At 35.7% G+C, this 17161-nt stretch overlaps 1 protein-coding gene across 1 annotated transcript in view; it reads right to left on the bottom strand.

Moving 5' to 3' along the window:
* The window catches only part of CCDC146 (coiled-coil domain containing 146), a 138766-nt gene that overhangs the window by 9260 nt on the left and 112345 nt on the right, over nucleotides 1-17161 (bottom strand). Inside the window, exons 10-16 of the mRNA XM_015599493.2 lie at nucleotides 11305-11400; nucleotides 9473-9643; nucleotides 7052-7140; nucleotides 6795-6959; nucleotides 5298-5522; nucleotides 3588-3816; nucleotides 124-252 (exon numbers count right to left, since the gene is read on the bottom strand). Coding sequence (XP_015454979.1) covers nucleotides 124-252; nucleotides 3588-3816; nucleotides 5298-5522; nucleotides 6795-6959; nucleotides 7052-7140; nucleotides 9473-9643; nucleotides 11305-11400 — 1104 coding nt within the window. The remainder of the gene's footprint in view (nucleotides 1-123; nucleotides 253-3587; nucleotides 3817-5297; nucleotides 5523-6794; nucleotides 6960-7051; nucleotides 7141-9472; nucleotides 9644-11304; nucleotides 11401-17161) is intronic.

The following is a 17161-nucleotide window of genomic DNA, read 5'->3' as shown; positions in this document are numbered from 1 at the left end:
GACTATATTAATGGCTAGAACAATGAGGGATAAATCGGTCTGCATAACATGAAACATATTTGTGTTACTGTGATGCTGATCAACAAGGGGCTAATAGGTGCTATTTTAAGAAAGAATGTTTACCGCATCTAATTTTTTGATCATTTCTTCTTCAGTCATATCTTTCCCCGGAAGGAAGCGGGTTCTGTTCTTATCCTCAGGATTTACAAACTGTTTCTCCAGGTCTTTTATTCTGTCTGTACACTGTGAAAACTATTAAACAAGAAAGAAACATGAACTTTAGCTCTCTTGTTCGGTAAATCTTAAAATCACATAGCCCAGAGTCTTTAGCATCTTTCACTATGACCAACACAGGTAAAAACTGAAAACTCTTAACACCTTATCAGCTGGGACTTGAGGTTAAGCAATGCTTCTGTTCACTTATGGTACCGTGAGAATGATGTCTGTAACTAGCCCTACAAGGCAAGGTGACGACTTCTGGGTCATCAAAGACAAAGCTGATTTTATAACCAGTCCTTTGATTACTTCCCATTTCATGTTATGTTCATGAAATGTTATGGAATTGCAGAGCTCAAACTACACAGACTTGATCTCTTTCTTTCAGGTCAATACAGAGGCCAAGATAGACAACATACAAGGTATAAGTCATACTAGACCAGTTTAAAACTCTTTGCTGGCAATCGGTGTAATGGCTTTCCAAAGAAGAATACAGTTCTTAATTAGTAGGTCAACACAATGTACAGTCTGTAAAGGATAGCTTGAACTATCTATGTCTTTTTGCCAAACACCCAATATAATGTTTTCTATACCAACTATATTTGTGGAATTGATGAGACTTTAGAGGTGGATGAAGAAATATGGCCACTCCCTGGAAGAAATAGCAGCACACTGAGATTTTTTGCCCTCAATAGGGACTTAAAGTATACATCTATATGTAATTAAGCATTTGTTGTATTTATTATTAACAACACTTAATATTTCCTTCTCTTAATTAGGAAATTAAATAGGAAAAAAATATGGTGCTTTCTTATCAAAGGGGTGTCTTGATTGATTTTATTTACCCATGGCCTTTGAGGAAAAAATGTTTACTTTTTCTATATAAAATAGTGTTCTCGTGTCCTAAAATAGTTCATATGACTTCCAAAACCCCTTAAAAAAAACCTCTATTACAAACATCAGGAAAATATGACTCATGATAATCCTTGGATTAGAATGTTGGATGATTAAAAACTGTTTCAAACAACTGAGAAAATACAAACCTTAAGAGAATTCCGAAAATGATGCAAAAGATGGGAAGACTTTGAAAAACACACAAAACGCTACAGTTTAACACACAGGATATAATAGGAATTGATACTGCAAGTCAAGGTGCAAAAATAGCTTGCCTTAAGCTTGAAATTTCACATCAAGTCCTTCAAAGGGCTCATATAGTAGTGCTCAGTAGACAATAATTAAGTGAATTTGAAGACTAATGGGAAACTTTCTATTCAACTATTCTTAAGTTTAGAACTAACTCTGGTAAAACAGTAACTGATGATAACACATAGTCCATATGTCTCAATTCATATGCAGTCAGAATGGTTTGGATTCACATCAGGTAGTGTGTACTATCATTAAATGCATAGTATTTCCTCTTGGGTAAACTTGAATTCATATTTCACACCAGAAAACTGTTTTTATAAAATAAAATGTCGAGTATATATATCTTAAGCACAACTAATTTTATCCATCGAATAGAAATATTTATTTGCAATTAACATGAATAAAATATTTAGATAATAGGGAGCGCATTTTTCTGTTGTGGATCTTGAATTTAGTCTTTTTGTTCTGCTGGGCATCTTGATAGTTTAGTATGAGCAAAGATGGCCCTGAAACTTTGTTTTGGGAAAGAGATAGAGAGAGCCAAATTATTCTGTAAAATGGAATGAGAAAAGTATGAGGTGCCACGGGGAGGGAAAATGTGGGATAAAGATGGAAAGACAAGCCAGTGAAACAGAGCTGGGCTACGGTGCTGCATGGGGTAATATACCCAAGGGGACTGTTCCCAGTGATGGAGTGGCCCTATGGAACTTTGAAGGGCATGGATATCTGATATTTAACTTGAAGTTCTTTGTATTTCTCGCAGTGTTGCCCCAAATCTTCAGTAAAGTCAGTTCACAAAGGCCTTGCATGAAAGGTGCAGGCTGAAGAAGGAGCGAGTCCTGAGTCTGCACTGACATGGCACACAAGTGGACTAGGCACTGTGTGTGCAAGGTGATGAGGGAATTCCTCCAAATGAATCTCATTGGAAACCTGAGTCAGAGCCGCAGGAATCCTGAGGAGGCTATGTGGGAGGCCTGGGGGATGTTCCAACCAATCTATCTAAATCAGGGCTACGCTTATTGAAGAAGTGAATGGGAGAAAGTATGGCTAAAAAACAAACAAACAAATAAACTCTGGAATCAGAACCTTGGTATATTTGTGCAAAATGGAAGATCCTATCATCTATATAGCACGTACACACAACATATGAAAGTAGACCCATCATCCAGTTTCACAAAGTCCTGTGATTCCCCATGACATAATTACATTTTTTTAAAAAAAAATCAGGACCCAAATCTGTTTACAGCATGAGCTAATGAAAACCATTTACTTGTACACCTAGAAAAAGACTAGAAGGCTCTCTTCCAGATTTTTTATAATTTTAATAGTATATCCTGAGGATAGAATTTTATTTTCTTCTTTAAAAATTTTATATTTTTCAAAACTTTATTAACTGAACATGTCTTAATTTTATAATTAGAAAAAATCTGAAAGCAAACCTGACATTTTAGAAAATGTATTATAGATTAAAATTTATTCTTACATTAAGTCAATAAAAAAGTTCAAGCCACAAATTTTTTAGTCTAATTTTTTCTATATTTTCTTTAAGAAAAAATGAAATTGTCACGTGTGAAGAAAGTAGCTTTAGTCTTTCTTTCTTTCTTTCTTTCTTTCTTTCTTTCTTTCTTTCTTTCTTTCTTTCTTTCTTTCTTTCTCTTTCTTCTTCCTTTCTATTTGCTATTTAATGTTTAAACTTTCTGGCTTTATTCCACTTTTTAAAAGGCATGTTAGGTTATTAAATTACAGGAAAACTAAGAGAGTTAACTAGGAGTCGAATTATTGTGATTGCCAATTAATACCAAACAACAATCTTGGCTCCAGAGGGCAAGAGTGGTAAGAATAAGAGAGCTAGATGATCTCCAAGATCTTTTCAGCAAGCATCAAAAACATAATTATGCCAGTGGTAATAAAATTACTTAAGTTTTGAACTATAAGGAAGCTGAACTAGAGTTGAGATTTGGGAGGATCTATATTCCAGGAAAGGCAGAAAATGCCTCATGGGACAAAAAGATAATCTGAGGCTTGGCTGCCTAACACACAGATTCTACCTTGCAGTCATATTCTGAGGCATTTTTTAAAAAGACATATAACTCATGGGTTCTTGCAGGTACCGGGAGTAGCATGGCTTGATTTACATGTAAGAACTTTGTGACCTACAAACCAATAATGGAAGAAAAAAGAATCAGCAAATGGTCCCTGGAAGGGTCTCATGAACACTTTCCCACCTGAATTTGGAGCACTGCTAATTCGGCATCCAGGGACTTCTTGGCTGGCAGTAATTTCTGGGTCACATGAATCTGTCTTTGCTTCTCAGCAATCTTCAGTTTCAGGAATCGTATCTTTTCGTCCAGGACATGTATTTCAATTTCTGCATTTAGTTTCATCTTCTCTTGGATATTTATTTTTTCATAAAAAATGCACACTTCTTCTTCCCGTTCTATCAGCTGAACACCACTACGGTCAAATTGAGAGGCAAAGGCTAAGAGGATGTTGAGGCCACAGTTTCACTAGTCATTGTGGTTCCCTCCGGATTTGGGAGCAAAATACACAACAACATTGCATAATTCTAAAAGACAATAGATAAATACCAGTGGTTTTCTAGTTAAACTGCACACTTTGAATGTCTGGGGAATAGGAGAAGGATGGTCTGAGCTGACCGTGTGGTTGGCTAGCACAGTACCTCTGCAAGTCTCCAAGGTTTTCCTGGGGTGGGAAAGAATGTCTTCCCCATGAATGAACAAAATTATCCCATATTCTGATTTTCTGCAGACCCTTTCCTTGGACCAGACTTGCCAAACAAGTTCTGGCCAGAAGTACCCAGGCAGAGGGCCAGGGAATGTGTTTCTACAGTGACTGTTCAATGTAACTTGCCAGGCCCATTAGGTTCTCTTAACATTGACTATCTCTGATGCAAAATTCTGTCATTTATAATCTTGCCAGGGGAAAAAACCCTTCCTTGTGAGGAAAATATGGGGAAAAAAGAAAGTAAGAAATTTCTAATTCCAGCCCCACAGATCTGAACAGGGCCCAGTTTGTGACAGGAGCCAAATAAGAGGATTTTTTTCCCCAGAGAAAACACCTGGCAGTCCTTTGAAAAATGGTATTCTTCACCACCCTGAACTTCTTCCCACACACTGTGCATATCCATTATCCCAGAGTTTGTCTGTAATTGCTTCTGTCTCTTTCTTTCTCTCCTTTCTCAAATGTGTGTACATAGTTGTATTTGGCTAATCTTAGTTCTGTATTTTGTCTCATTTGCTGTTCATTTGTTCCTCTCGTGATCTTCTCAGTCTTCTTAACAACAGAAGCCAGAAGCAATGCTTTACCACCTTTTTGTACTTTCTAGGTCCAGTACTTACATAAATGAGAACACAACCAAGGTTTGATGAAAACAATCAGGTACCAGATATAATTACTATATGCTCTACCATCTGCTGCCAGATTTCTCAAAGCATAAGCAACTTGGGGAAACTGCTAATAGTAATTGATTAATGATATAGCCTGGAAGAAATAATGCTGCTCCTAGAGGTTGTGCTTACTTGTTCAGAAAAGAACTGAGAGAATGGCTGAATAAATATTATAATATGAACAAATCTATCACAAAAAAAAATGGATACATAATCCAAAGCTTTATTAATGTCAATGTTACTGAAATAATTTGATGGTATCAGAGGCATCCTAAATGGTAGTCTGGGAAAGGATCTTGACCTTCAAATGAGCAACTTCCCAAACTCTACTCTTGCCTGTTTCTCTTATGAGGACAGAGTTTCTCATTTTCAGGCAAAACAAATGGCTACCCTCCTCCCCAAGGCTAATAAAATCTGAATGTCAAATATCCCTCCCTACCCACTGTCAAGTCTAGATAGAGCAGGGGGCAATATTTCTAAACAGGATCTCTGGGTGCTTTGTCTTCATGTTAGGTTCCTGGTTTTTACCTTTCATTTCGACGCTGAACGGCTCGTTCGTATTTTTTGCGAAGTTGCACCATCTCCTCTTCAATGACGGTGATCATATGGGCAAGTCTGTCAATGTTATTTAACTGGGCTTCCTTCTTCTCTTTCATTTCCTGAAGTTTGACTACAATTTTGCACACATCATTTTGCATGCTTTCTCTAATGGTAACATTGTTGGCACGTTTCAGCATGGAATTTTGTAGCTTTCTTTAAAAATAATGGGAAATGGGTAAGATAATAGTTTTCTTTAAAAACTGAAGATTTCTGAAACCAAAGTAGTATCAATGTAGCTCTTGCTTTAGTGTGTCTGTTGAAATGATAATAGTAGTAGTAATAATGATATTCATCATGATTATCACTTGATAATCATGATTATCATACTTTCCATGATCACACTTCGGGAATTTCTGTAATCTTCCCAGGTCTCAGATTCCCCCTCCATCTGGATTAAGACATCTTTCTTTTGTGCCCCAACCTTCTGCTGCCCTCCTTTATCAAAGCAAGAGACTATAGTAATTCACTTACTGCTCTGTCATCCCCAGGAGATTGCTCTCTTAAAGGCAGAGATGGTTACATCTGAAAATGTCCATTGGACCTAAGGTGGTACCCGGCTCAATACAGCTTCACAATAAATGCTGAATTAATGCATGGCCTTTATAAATGATATTTTATGTTGATGTAGGATGAGAACCTGATTAGGAAATTAGATTTTCCTTTTCATACCAATCCCCTCCCCCATTGACCCCCATCCCAGCCCTATCCACACACAAGAGCCTATTTTGTAATATCTTTGTGAAAGGAAACTGGGCATTAATGGCCACTAGAAAATTTTCAGGTTATACAGACTCTAAATATAAGTGAAACAGTCCAACAGATCTTGGCACATGGTAAGTAATAAGTTAAAAAACAACTGTTTGCCAGATACTTCTGAGTGTTTTTACATGGATTAACATTTAATAATAAAAAGTCCCATAAAATAAGGACATTTTTATGGGTAAAGAATGTGAGCCCAGAGAGGTAAGGTAGTTTGCCCGAGGTCTAAGTGGCAGGGCTGGGATTTGAGTCTAGAAAGCCACCTTTCTTACCCACTCTGCCGTACTGCCTCCCACAAGCATATTAGAAGCTTCAAATCTACAACTGGGGATGTTGGTTAATAAACATTTGATTGTCTTCTAACTTTAAATGTAAATTACCAAACTGGTGCTTTTCTTTCTAATTGGGTAAGTAAAAATAAACATACTAAGTGTAGTTATATGTTATAGTTTTACATTCACTTAAAAAACTGATGGCTCCCAAACAGTAGAAGCATAAGGAATTGCTTTCAGATGCTTAGATTGTCATCTGTAAAGCAAGGTGTTTGAGCAAGGGCTTCTCTAGCTTTGTAAAAGACTGTTATTTTCTATTTTATTATCACTGGAATATTTTAGAGTTCAATGAATCAAAAGTCTTTGAAAGGACAATAATTATTATAACACTTACCTTTCTTGAGTAACTGCACTATTTCTTAAAATTTCTAGTTCATTTAATGACATTTTATGCCTTTCTTTTATTTCGTTTACTTGCTGGTGAGCTTTGTGAAGTAAGTTAACAAATTTGTTTCTTTCATTTCGAATAGTGTCATACAGTTTAGCAAACTCTCTGAGTCTGTAAAAATACAAGTGTTTTTGAAACTTGTGAAATAAAGATCTGTTTTTTTACCCCACCCAAGTGGATAAATTATCATGTAATTCTTTTACCTCCGATGAATTTCACGTTTTTTCTTCCTGTGTATCCTGATTTCAAGATCCTTTGCTTTGATCTCCTTCACAATGTTGGTATATTTTTGCTGAAATATAAAAATTATGTGTGAAATAATAATTTTAAAAGCCCATCATCGCCAACATATAAGTACTCCCAGTCTCACCCATCTCATTCCTATCCATTAAGGAAAAAAACTATCTTGGCCAGCTAGGTTTGCAGATCAGGGGAAAGAAAAAGAGATTTGAAAATTGCCTGGCTAGCTTAACTGAACCACATTGACTAAGACAAAGGGTTAATTAAGGAAGCAGAAGAACAGAGAAGAGGAAAAGAAAAGAGCCTGCACAGGATAGGTTTGAGGAAAAGTTCGGGGAACATTTGAAGGAACCAAAGAGTGTGAATAGCACAGCTGGGCTAGGTGCATGAGGAGTTTGTAGTTTGTGGAAGATAGATGAAGGAAGAGGATTTGTAGTAAGTTTTCATAAACGTTATGAGTTGAATTCTCTGTGGTATTTTGTGAGAGACCGAAGCCATGATTTTAAAGTACTTTTCCATTCTTTTGTATTTTGGGTGTGTTTTCCTATACAATGAAGCACCATACTGAGATAAGCCATAAGGAGGTGTTACGAATTACACATGAATATTTTAAAAGACAGCACTTTTAGTTCTAAAATCCTAGACATATACCAAGTGCTAAATACATTAGTAACATTCTTCAAATATAAAGATACTGGGTCCTTCATCTAAGGTAAAAAAGATATTCAATGATGAAGTATTTGCTGGTAGAAAACTGAGGAAACAGTTTCTGTTGGCCTTTTGTTGAAGACTGTGAGAGCAAAACTCATTTGGCATGAGTGATTAAAAAGCATCTAGGCATCAGAGCCAAGATGGACATGTAGCAATTTTATGTTGCTCTCAGTGAGAATGGAAGTCAGAAAAAACTATTATTATTTAAATAACTATATGTGTGAAGAATTAAACAGATATAAAAATTTAGTTTCATCCACTCCATCTTGGAGATAATAGCAGCATTGGTTTTTCCCTTTACCTCTTGTGTTTTATTAGGTATGTAGATAAAGCGTTAAATAAAATAATAAGATTGACCATTGCCTTAAGGAAATTACAACTTATTACAGCTAATGTTTGACAGACTAATTCCCACTATTAAGAATGCTTAAGAAAAACAATATTTTTCCTTTATTGATTTCCATATTTCAAGGGAAAGAACTGTGTGCTTTTATATGAATGAGCTCATTTAATAATGAGGCTTGGTTTACATAGATTAGTTGCACATAGATAACATATATATCAATTTTTAAGATTAATTTGAAAACTGTGTAATTCATAAAGCAAATCATTGTTCCTTGTAACAAGTATCCCTGTGCTCCTCCTCCCCTCAGCCACCCTGTTCTCTCAGACTGCTTTCTTTACTTCCTTCCTCCCTGGTCACTGTCTTTCCCTTCTCTACCCTGTGAAACCCAACTATCCCCTGAACTCTACTGGGCCAACAATAGTAAACTCCTTTTAGTTTCTCTCATGTTCCAATGAGGGAAAAATAAACAATTAATGTGGGGACTTAAAGAGTTTGCTGGGGTTGTGTGGTGTAGATCATTTCCTCAGTCTTCTCTGCAAAATCTTATTTAATCTCATTGCTCATTAATGCTTTGATGTGAGTTCTTTCTGAAAAACAAGAAGAAATGCTACTTCATGTAAATACTTGCTCAAAATTAGAACAAAGGTTGCACTTAGAAACAGCCAACATCTGGGTAAATTCAGGTTTTCTAGTTTAGTAATATATCATATCATATTCGTTTTTCACAGAGAACCTCTAGACATAATCCTTAAGAGGAATAAATGGTTCTAATATTAGAGTTTTAGCTAGCATGGCAGGACGTTTGTTTTTCCCATTGGTTTCATTGTTGTTTTGGTTTGGGGATGTTGCACTGGGTCAGCTCTGATACTTTGTGGAGAGCCCAGGAAAGTCATGGGGTGGAGCAGTAACTAAGGGTATCCTCACACTGGTTTAAATGATACTGGCTTGATGAACTTGGGAAAAGAAAGGTCTAATGCTTCTGCTCTTGAGTTGTTCTTGGGCAAATCACAGTAGGATGTGAGATATCTGTGGCCTGTACAGCTGTCAGTCACATCCGCCACTTTATTCTTACTGAAATTGTCATCTCTTCAAATACTCTGCTCATTATGATTTATCTAGCTCTTTCTCTCTCTAGATTGTTGACTACTGCTAATTGAATCCTAGGACTGTTTTTCAATGTATGATTGAGTCTTGTTTTGGGAAGCTGTATAGTTATGGAAACTTGAAGGAGACTTAACAATTATAGCTTTGTAATGAACATTGTGTTAAAATGAGGCTACCCCAAACTCTTGTAGTAATGAATGAATGGTTACAAAAACACAGATACCTGAGCTTTCCGGAAATCCTTGGATTTTTGCTCCTTCTCATCAATTTTGATTTGAGTCAGACGGACAAGGCCAAATACTAGTTCTCGCATGTTTTCTTGCTCCTTTAAAAGCTTGTTTTCTTCTGCAAGTTGCTGTTCTACTAACTTAGACTCTGCATCTGATAGGATTTTCTTGAAAAACACAACATATTAAAATTTGTTTGAAGAAACACACTAAAACCATTTTTTAGTGTGGTTTTAGACCATTAGACTATTTTTTTATTTCCTATGTAGAATTTGTATTATTAAAACATAAAACAAAACTATTGCCCTAGCTCCAAGAATTTTCTTTATCCTATAAAAGAATGTCCAAATGTGATAATATATTTAACATGACATAACTTTTCTTATTTAGACTGTATTTTCAAGTAACTTTAAGAAAAAGAAGAGACATAAAAGCATGTTTTAAAATACTTTGACAGGAAGTTCTGGTCAAGATTGCTTGCCTCCTCCCATGACCACATTAAAATTACAACTAAATTATAGAACAATCAATCTGGAGAACCATCTGAAGACTAGCTGAACAGAAGTCCTATAACTAAAGATATAAAGAAGAGGCCACATCAAAACTGGTAGGAGGGGTGGAGACACAAAACAGGCTGGCCCCACACTTGCGAGTGGTAGTTGAGCATCAGGAGGGATATTTTGGCCATAGAGCTCCCCCTGGAAGAGTGAGGGACCCCAACTCCACACCAGGGCTCCCCAGCCAAGGGTTCCAGTGCTGGGAAGAGAAGTCCCCACAGAATCTGGCTGTAAAAATGAGTGGGCCTTCTAACTATTCTGGTGAGATGAAAGGCTGATGGAAACCCAGACATCCACTTAAAGGGTCTGTACACAGACTCACTTGCTCACAGAAACTCACCTTGGGCTCCGGCAGAGGGACAGCAGTGCTATTTACAATAGCCAAGATACAGAAGCAACATAAGTGCCCATCAATAGATGACTGGATAAAGAAGTTGTACATATATACAATAGAATATTATTCCACCATAAAAAAATGAAATCTTATCATTTGCAATGACATGGATGTACCTGGAGGGTATTATGCTAAGTGAAATAAGTCAGACAGAGAAAGACAAATACCAACCATATGATTTCACTTACATGTGGAATCTAAAGAACAAAATAAATTAACAAAAGAGAAACAGACTCATAGACACAGAGAATAAACTGGTGATTGCCAGATGAGAGGAGTTTTGGGGGTCTGGGTCAAAAAGGTGAAGGGATTAAGAAGTACAAATTAGTAGTTACTAAACAGTCATGGGAATGTGAAGTACAGCATAGGGAATATAGTCAATAATATTGTAATAACCATGTATAGTATCCAGGTGGGTACTAGACTAATCGGGGGGAGTACTACGTAAATTATATAAATGTCTAACCACTATATGTACACCTGAAACTAATAAAAAATAATAATGAATGCCAACTCCAATAGAAAAATAAAAATTAAAAAATACTTTGACAGTGGCTTAAATAAACAAAATTTGAACATTTTAGACATTGGTGAAATAAAACATTTATTGTTTATTTTTAATATAATCAATAGCTTTTTTATTTTAAAAAATCTCACCAATTTGTATAATTTTTGCTGGTTCAAACACAGCCTTTTCCCCAAAAAATTTAATGTGAGGTTGGAGTGGACTTTAAGATGAAGAAACAGACCCATATTAAGTTGTATCATTACTATCTTTGATGACTCTCCCACAGATGAGGTTTTGTGGAGCACTGTTAAACACTCAACAACTCTGTATTAATCATTCTTAGAAGTTTAAATGAGAGTTGATGTTAACCTGCTGGGTCAAATTCCTTTTAGCTACTTCAACTTCCTTGTGGAGTTCTCTCCTTCTCTCAGATAATGCAGAATCATCTTTAGGGATAGCTTCCATCTGGAAATTGAAATTAAAAACAGGCATTTATACAAGAAAAAAATCTTCAAGGTCATGGAGTGAACCCCATCATGTACCTTTTGAAAATGGTGGGCAAATTATGATTCTCAATCTTATAGGAACTGTCTATTTGGTGAATATTCTTTATAAAGTCATGGAAAACTAAAATAGAAAGACCTGCCCCAAACCTATAATTTACTAGCTGCAAATATACTATTTCTCATTCATTTAGACATAAAATAAATCTTACTAATAATACCTGCTAATATTTATAAAGCATCGACTATGTGTCAAGAAAGTTTCTAAGTGCTTAATATGTATGGTTTTATTTAATCTTCACAATAACCCCATGAGGTATGTTATTTTTAAATCTCTAATTGTACAGATGAGAATGAGGAACAAGACATTTAAGCAACTTGCCTCAATGGTGTAGGTATAAACCCAGGTGGTTAGACTTAGAGCCCAGGATCCTAACACTTTACTGCCCCTCTAACTGATCACTCAGCACTTTAGAAACATGCATACTCAAATATTTATATTCTTATAAAGTGTGAATTCATTTTGAAATCCTATAGATTATTATTATTAACAGTGAGACTAGTTGGCTACTCTTATGTAGTAGTTTGATGGGTAGCTGGAAATTTCTTACAAAAAAGAAAAGTGTCTTAACTTTCTTCGTTGATACCAGAAATTCCATCATTACATTTCTACTGAGTTTCTCTCCTCCATTAAAGTACTTTGGGGAGAAGGCAACATTTCATTACAACAGCCTTTGCTTCCTTAATTAGGAATGAGCTTGTCAGATTCTTTATGATGGAGAAAAGCGAAGAGAGGAGGAAGACACATGGCAGCTGCTGGGGAAATACCACCCCAGGATACAAGAAGGATTAACGTGGAGTGCTGACAGCAGCATACTTGACTTAGAGCACGTTTAGAGCTGAATCTTTATACTAAAAGCACATGACTACAATCTGATCTGGTTTACCTTTTATTGTGACAGCACACACGTCTAGGCACCCAGAATATTAGTTAAAATTTGTCCCAAGAAGGAAATATTATACTGTTTAGTGATTTAAAGGTTATCTAACAGCATCTTTCTAAGGTTCATGCTGCTCTTTTAAACTAGCTAAAAGGTGTCTTTGAAGGCTCCAACATCCATGAACCTGTGTATCTTTAGTAGCAACTTTCCTACCCTCAAATGCCCAAAGGCATCCTGCATTCCAGGGCCTGTCCTACCATGGAGAGCTAGCTGTTGAGGAGCACACACTGGACTTAGACATGGTCTTGTAAAATCCATATAACAACATACAGAATTTGTGGTTTTGATGAGCAGATAATTGCTATAGCAAGTCAGAAAAGGGAGAGCTCAACATAGACTTGAATAATCAGAGATGATTTCATGGAAGAGTGAAGAAGCCAGCAAAGAAGAGTTTGATTTCTCCTTCTAGAAAGTGGAGTTAATTTTTCCAAGATAGAGGAAGTCCCTGGTCCCTGTCTGATTCTCTGCCACAGGTACCCAGGAGAGGGCTGCTCTAAATGCTTTGCTTCCAAGTATAGGCAAATCTGTACATAAATGATAACTGGGACCAGGGACACTAATAAGGCTTTTATAGAAGATATGATGAGATCATAATCACCAGCTACTCTGTTAACTAAAAGCTTCTGACAAATTTTCTTAGTTTCAATATTTCCAATGTTTTGAAGTACAAATAATACTGCAATGAATTTTATTGATTTTTTTTCTGATATCTTTTCTGATGCCTTTCTCAATTCTCCATAAACCCAATCCTCTAATTTTAAGCAGAAATTAAGTATTCTTGGTTTGTGGAAGAGGTAACAAGGTGAGCCACTGATAACAGAGCCTGCTGGTTGCCTGCTCTAGACAATATCCATGCTCCACTTTGACCTTACAGAACCTCAGTTTTGTTCAGTGCTGTAATGTATCCAGGACTCCTCAGACTCCATGTGATCTGGGACAAGCCAATGGAATGTAAATAGAAGTCTTCTGGATAGGGCTCCTGGAAAAATACTCTTTTCCTGTTAAAAAGACAGAGTCAGCCAAGTCAGCTGTCATATGCCTTTCATTCTCTGCTCTTTCCCACTTCTGTATGATCTTATGTTTAAATGTGAAATGACCTTGGAAAAAAAACCCATACACATTAAGGATGACGAAAAAAGATGCTAAGAAGATCCTGGACTTTTCATTATACAAAAGTATCTGCTGTGCCTATCTCTGGACTTTTTATTATGTGACTAAAACAAACTCTATGTAGTTGAGTCACCTAATTGAGTTTCTCTTACTTCTTGCAACCAAATTGCCAACCTAATTGATTCTAGTTATCTTTCAGCTATGTTCTAATACTGGAGATTTGAGATATTTACCATTACATTTGAGCCCTAAATTGGAAACATCAGCAAGTTTTGTAAGCTTATTTAAGTCTTTATTTTGATTTTTATAGAGTAGAATTTCATACTTAGAAAAAATAATATGTGTTTATCGTAGTGAAACAAACAATTAAAAAGTGTCTAAAGTAAGCAATTAAACATCTCTGCTTCCCACTTCTACTTCAAATGCTACTTCCCAGGAGTCACTGTTAATAGTTTGGAATCTTTTCTTCCTGACATTTTCAATGCACAAAGAAGCATCAGTAACTTTCATAAAAGTTGAGAAATTAGACATTATTCTGTTGCTGTAAACATCCCAATTATTTGATATTAGTGAACCTCAGTTTCTTTAAGGCTTTGATATTTTTCTAAAATATTTCAAACTTTCATGAGGTTTGTGGCTTGAATTTCTGGGACAGTCTCTAGGGGAAAGCAAATTCTCAAAAATAGCCAGAGCCCTTCATGTTTACCTTTTATCTCTTTCCTTTTTGGATTGTATCCAAGTCTGAAATGTTCATTCAAGTTGAGAGTAACTGGCCTGACCCACTCCTATTTTCAAGTACTGCCAACCACTGTAGGACTGTGGCTGGGCTAATTACAAGTCATAAGGTCAAAGAGGAAGTTAGTCTCTCACTGAAACTGTACTAGGACAAAAATATAGATTTTTCTTGAAATCAGTGATGGAAGAGGATTTGAATTCATTTTCATTTTTGTTAGTTTTATGTTCTATGAGTGCTATTTTATGATCATAATAGCTAGGAGTGCCCTAATATAAACGGCACTTATTTATTAAAATATGAACAACTTGAGAGCATTTTACTGCAATCTCCTCTTTAGTTAAAGGCCATTCTTTATATATTTGTTTCTAGCTAGATTAGCCTATAGTGGCAAGCCTCATCCCAGAAACAGCATCCAATTGGCTTTATGGTATCCTACTCTTAAATATAAAAAGATAGCTAAGGACCACCAGATATTTGAATAAAGTTTTTAATAGAAAAGAGGCAAAAACAAACATACAAATAAAAAACAAAAAACAGGAAAATGAAATTTGCAGAAAATAAAGTCTATGCAGAGAGAAGAAAAATAAAAAAAACACTATCATTAATATTTTCAGTGAAATAAGAGAAAGTAGGAAGTAAGAATAAGGATACTGTAAAAAAGAAACATTAAGAGAAAAAAGAGCTCATGAAAAATTTAAAATGTGTTAGCAGACTGAATGATTAAATAGAATTGGAAGGAAAAATTGAGTAAATCTCCCTTGTGGCAAGTCCAAAAAACAAAGAAATGGAAAATAAGAGAAAAAAGATAAGGAAATTAAGACTATTTTAAAAGGTACAACATCTAGATAATAGGAGTCCCCAAAAGAAAGAATAGATGAAATTAAAGAAACTACTCAAGATAGAGTCTCAGAACTGAAGGTCATATGTTACTATACACACCAAGTATCCAGCACAATGGATAAAAACAGAAGACCTACAAGTAGGAACAACATTCTGAAATTTAAAAATTCTGGAGACAAGTAAAAAATCCTGTAAGGTTCCAATATGAAAAATAAAACTAAACTGGCTTTAAACAAAAGATCAAGCATCAGAGTGACACCAAGTTTCTTAATAGTGATTCCAGAAGCTAAATGACAATTGATCAATGCCTTCATTATGTGAAAAAAATTTCCAACCCCAAATTACATAATTAGTTCAATTATTAGTCATCTGTGAAGCTAGTGTGAAGTTAAAATATTTTCTGACATGCAAGGTATTCTAACATGCATTTTCTGCCATATAAGGTCTTTAAAAATTACTTTCCATTTATCTTTTCTGAAAAAGCTACTGAAAAGAGAGAGAGTAAGCCATGAAAGAGAAATAGAAGAGATCCATGAAATAGGAGACCCAACATAGAAGAAGGATGAAGGGAATCACCAAGATGATGAAGTAAGTCTCCTAAGATAAAAGCTGGGGAGTACGCTATAGATCAATGAGACCAATTTGTAATGGATCAGAAGGCCAAGAATGGGAAAAGCAGCCCCTGACATCCAGGAGCTGACCTGGCACTCACAGCTAGGCCTTAGTGTTCTCTTGCTGAACACAATTTCATAGAAAATCACCATCAGACAAGAGCATTCTATGATCATAGACAAAAACAAGACCATACTGTATTCATGTTCTATCACAGACAAAACCATAAACATTGTCCAATCTACAAAATCAGTCTTTTTTAATCCCCTCTATTGAGATATCCTACCATTTCTCATGGTGTGTGTTCTCCCTTACTGCAACGAGTAACAAACTTGGTTCATTCAGCTACAAATGTGTTCCTAGTGGCCTTTGGTTACAGGTCATTGACAAGTCTCAGAAGTGATTTCTTCAAAAAGATTAAATGACTAGACTACCGAATAGATTTTAACACAGAGACAGGGAATTTTACAGTTAGAGGACAGTTTGGGATTGAACTAATAAGTCTATAGAAAACTACAAATAAAAAAACAGGTTGTTTTTAAATTCCTGGGAACACAAAATTTTGTAAGAAAGGATAAAATAATTATCTGATATTATATGACTAAGGTGTCAATAGCCCTTCCATATTCATAATAAGGTAAACATCAAATTTTGAACTAGCCAAAATGATGACGTGAGGCTATGGAGAGATAAGACATGTATCTATTGAACAAGGGTATTAAGAAAGCTTAATCCTCACCTTTTATAGTGAGAAGTAAAAAAATCAGCCCTAAAAATGAAAAATCAAGACGTAGCAAAAAGCATATTACTTAGAATATGAGGATATACCACAAGAATCAGCTAAAGGAATAGGACTTGATTAGGAATAGGAACTACATGGCACACGTGCTGTTTCGTTATCTGCCTCTCTATACCTGAGGCAGACATCATAATCACCCACAGAGCTGATAAGTCAGTGCTGAGCCTCAGATTCCTTTATAACATAGTTACTACAAGGAGCTACCACCAAATGAATGGAGCTGGTGCTGGAATGAAACCTATTTGCCTTCCTTACATGACCATATGATCTTAATGAGTCTTCTCAGTTTTTTCATTCTATGAAAATAAAATAAGGGTTCTGTAAAATAAGAAACACTACATGTCTTGGCGGGTCAGTGACACATGAAAGTGTCATTTAAGAATGTTAATTTGGTAGCAAAAGAGAGGATAGAACCATGGCAGAACAGCTGGTGGGCAGCTGCAGTCATTCAGATGATGAAGAGTGGGTACAGAGAGTTATTTCTGAGGTTAATCAATAGAGCCTGATGGTACAGTTGTCTCCATAGGAATGAAATAGCCACATTCACAATCTTATGTTAACTATAAAATTTTCTTTAGCCTTTGAAAAAGTTCATATATATAAAGTAGGGACAGCAACATTTACT

The sequence above is a fragment of the Pteropus alecto genome, unplaced genomic scaffold, assembly GCF_000325575.1.
Source record: "Pteropus alecto unplaced genomic scaffold, ASM32557v1 scaffold109, whole genome shotgun sequence".
In the NCBI taxonomy this organism is placed as follows: domain Eukaryota; kingdom Metazoa; phylum Chordata; class Mammalia; order Chiroptera; family Pteropodidae; genus Pteropus; species Pteropus alecto.
This window is presented reverse-complemented; position numbering and strand designations above follow the sequence as displayed.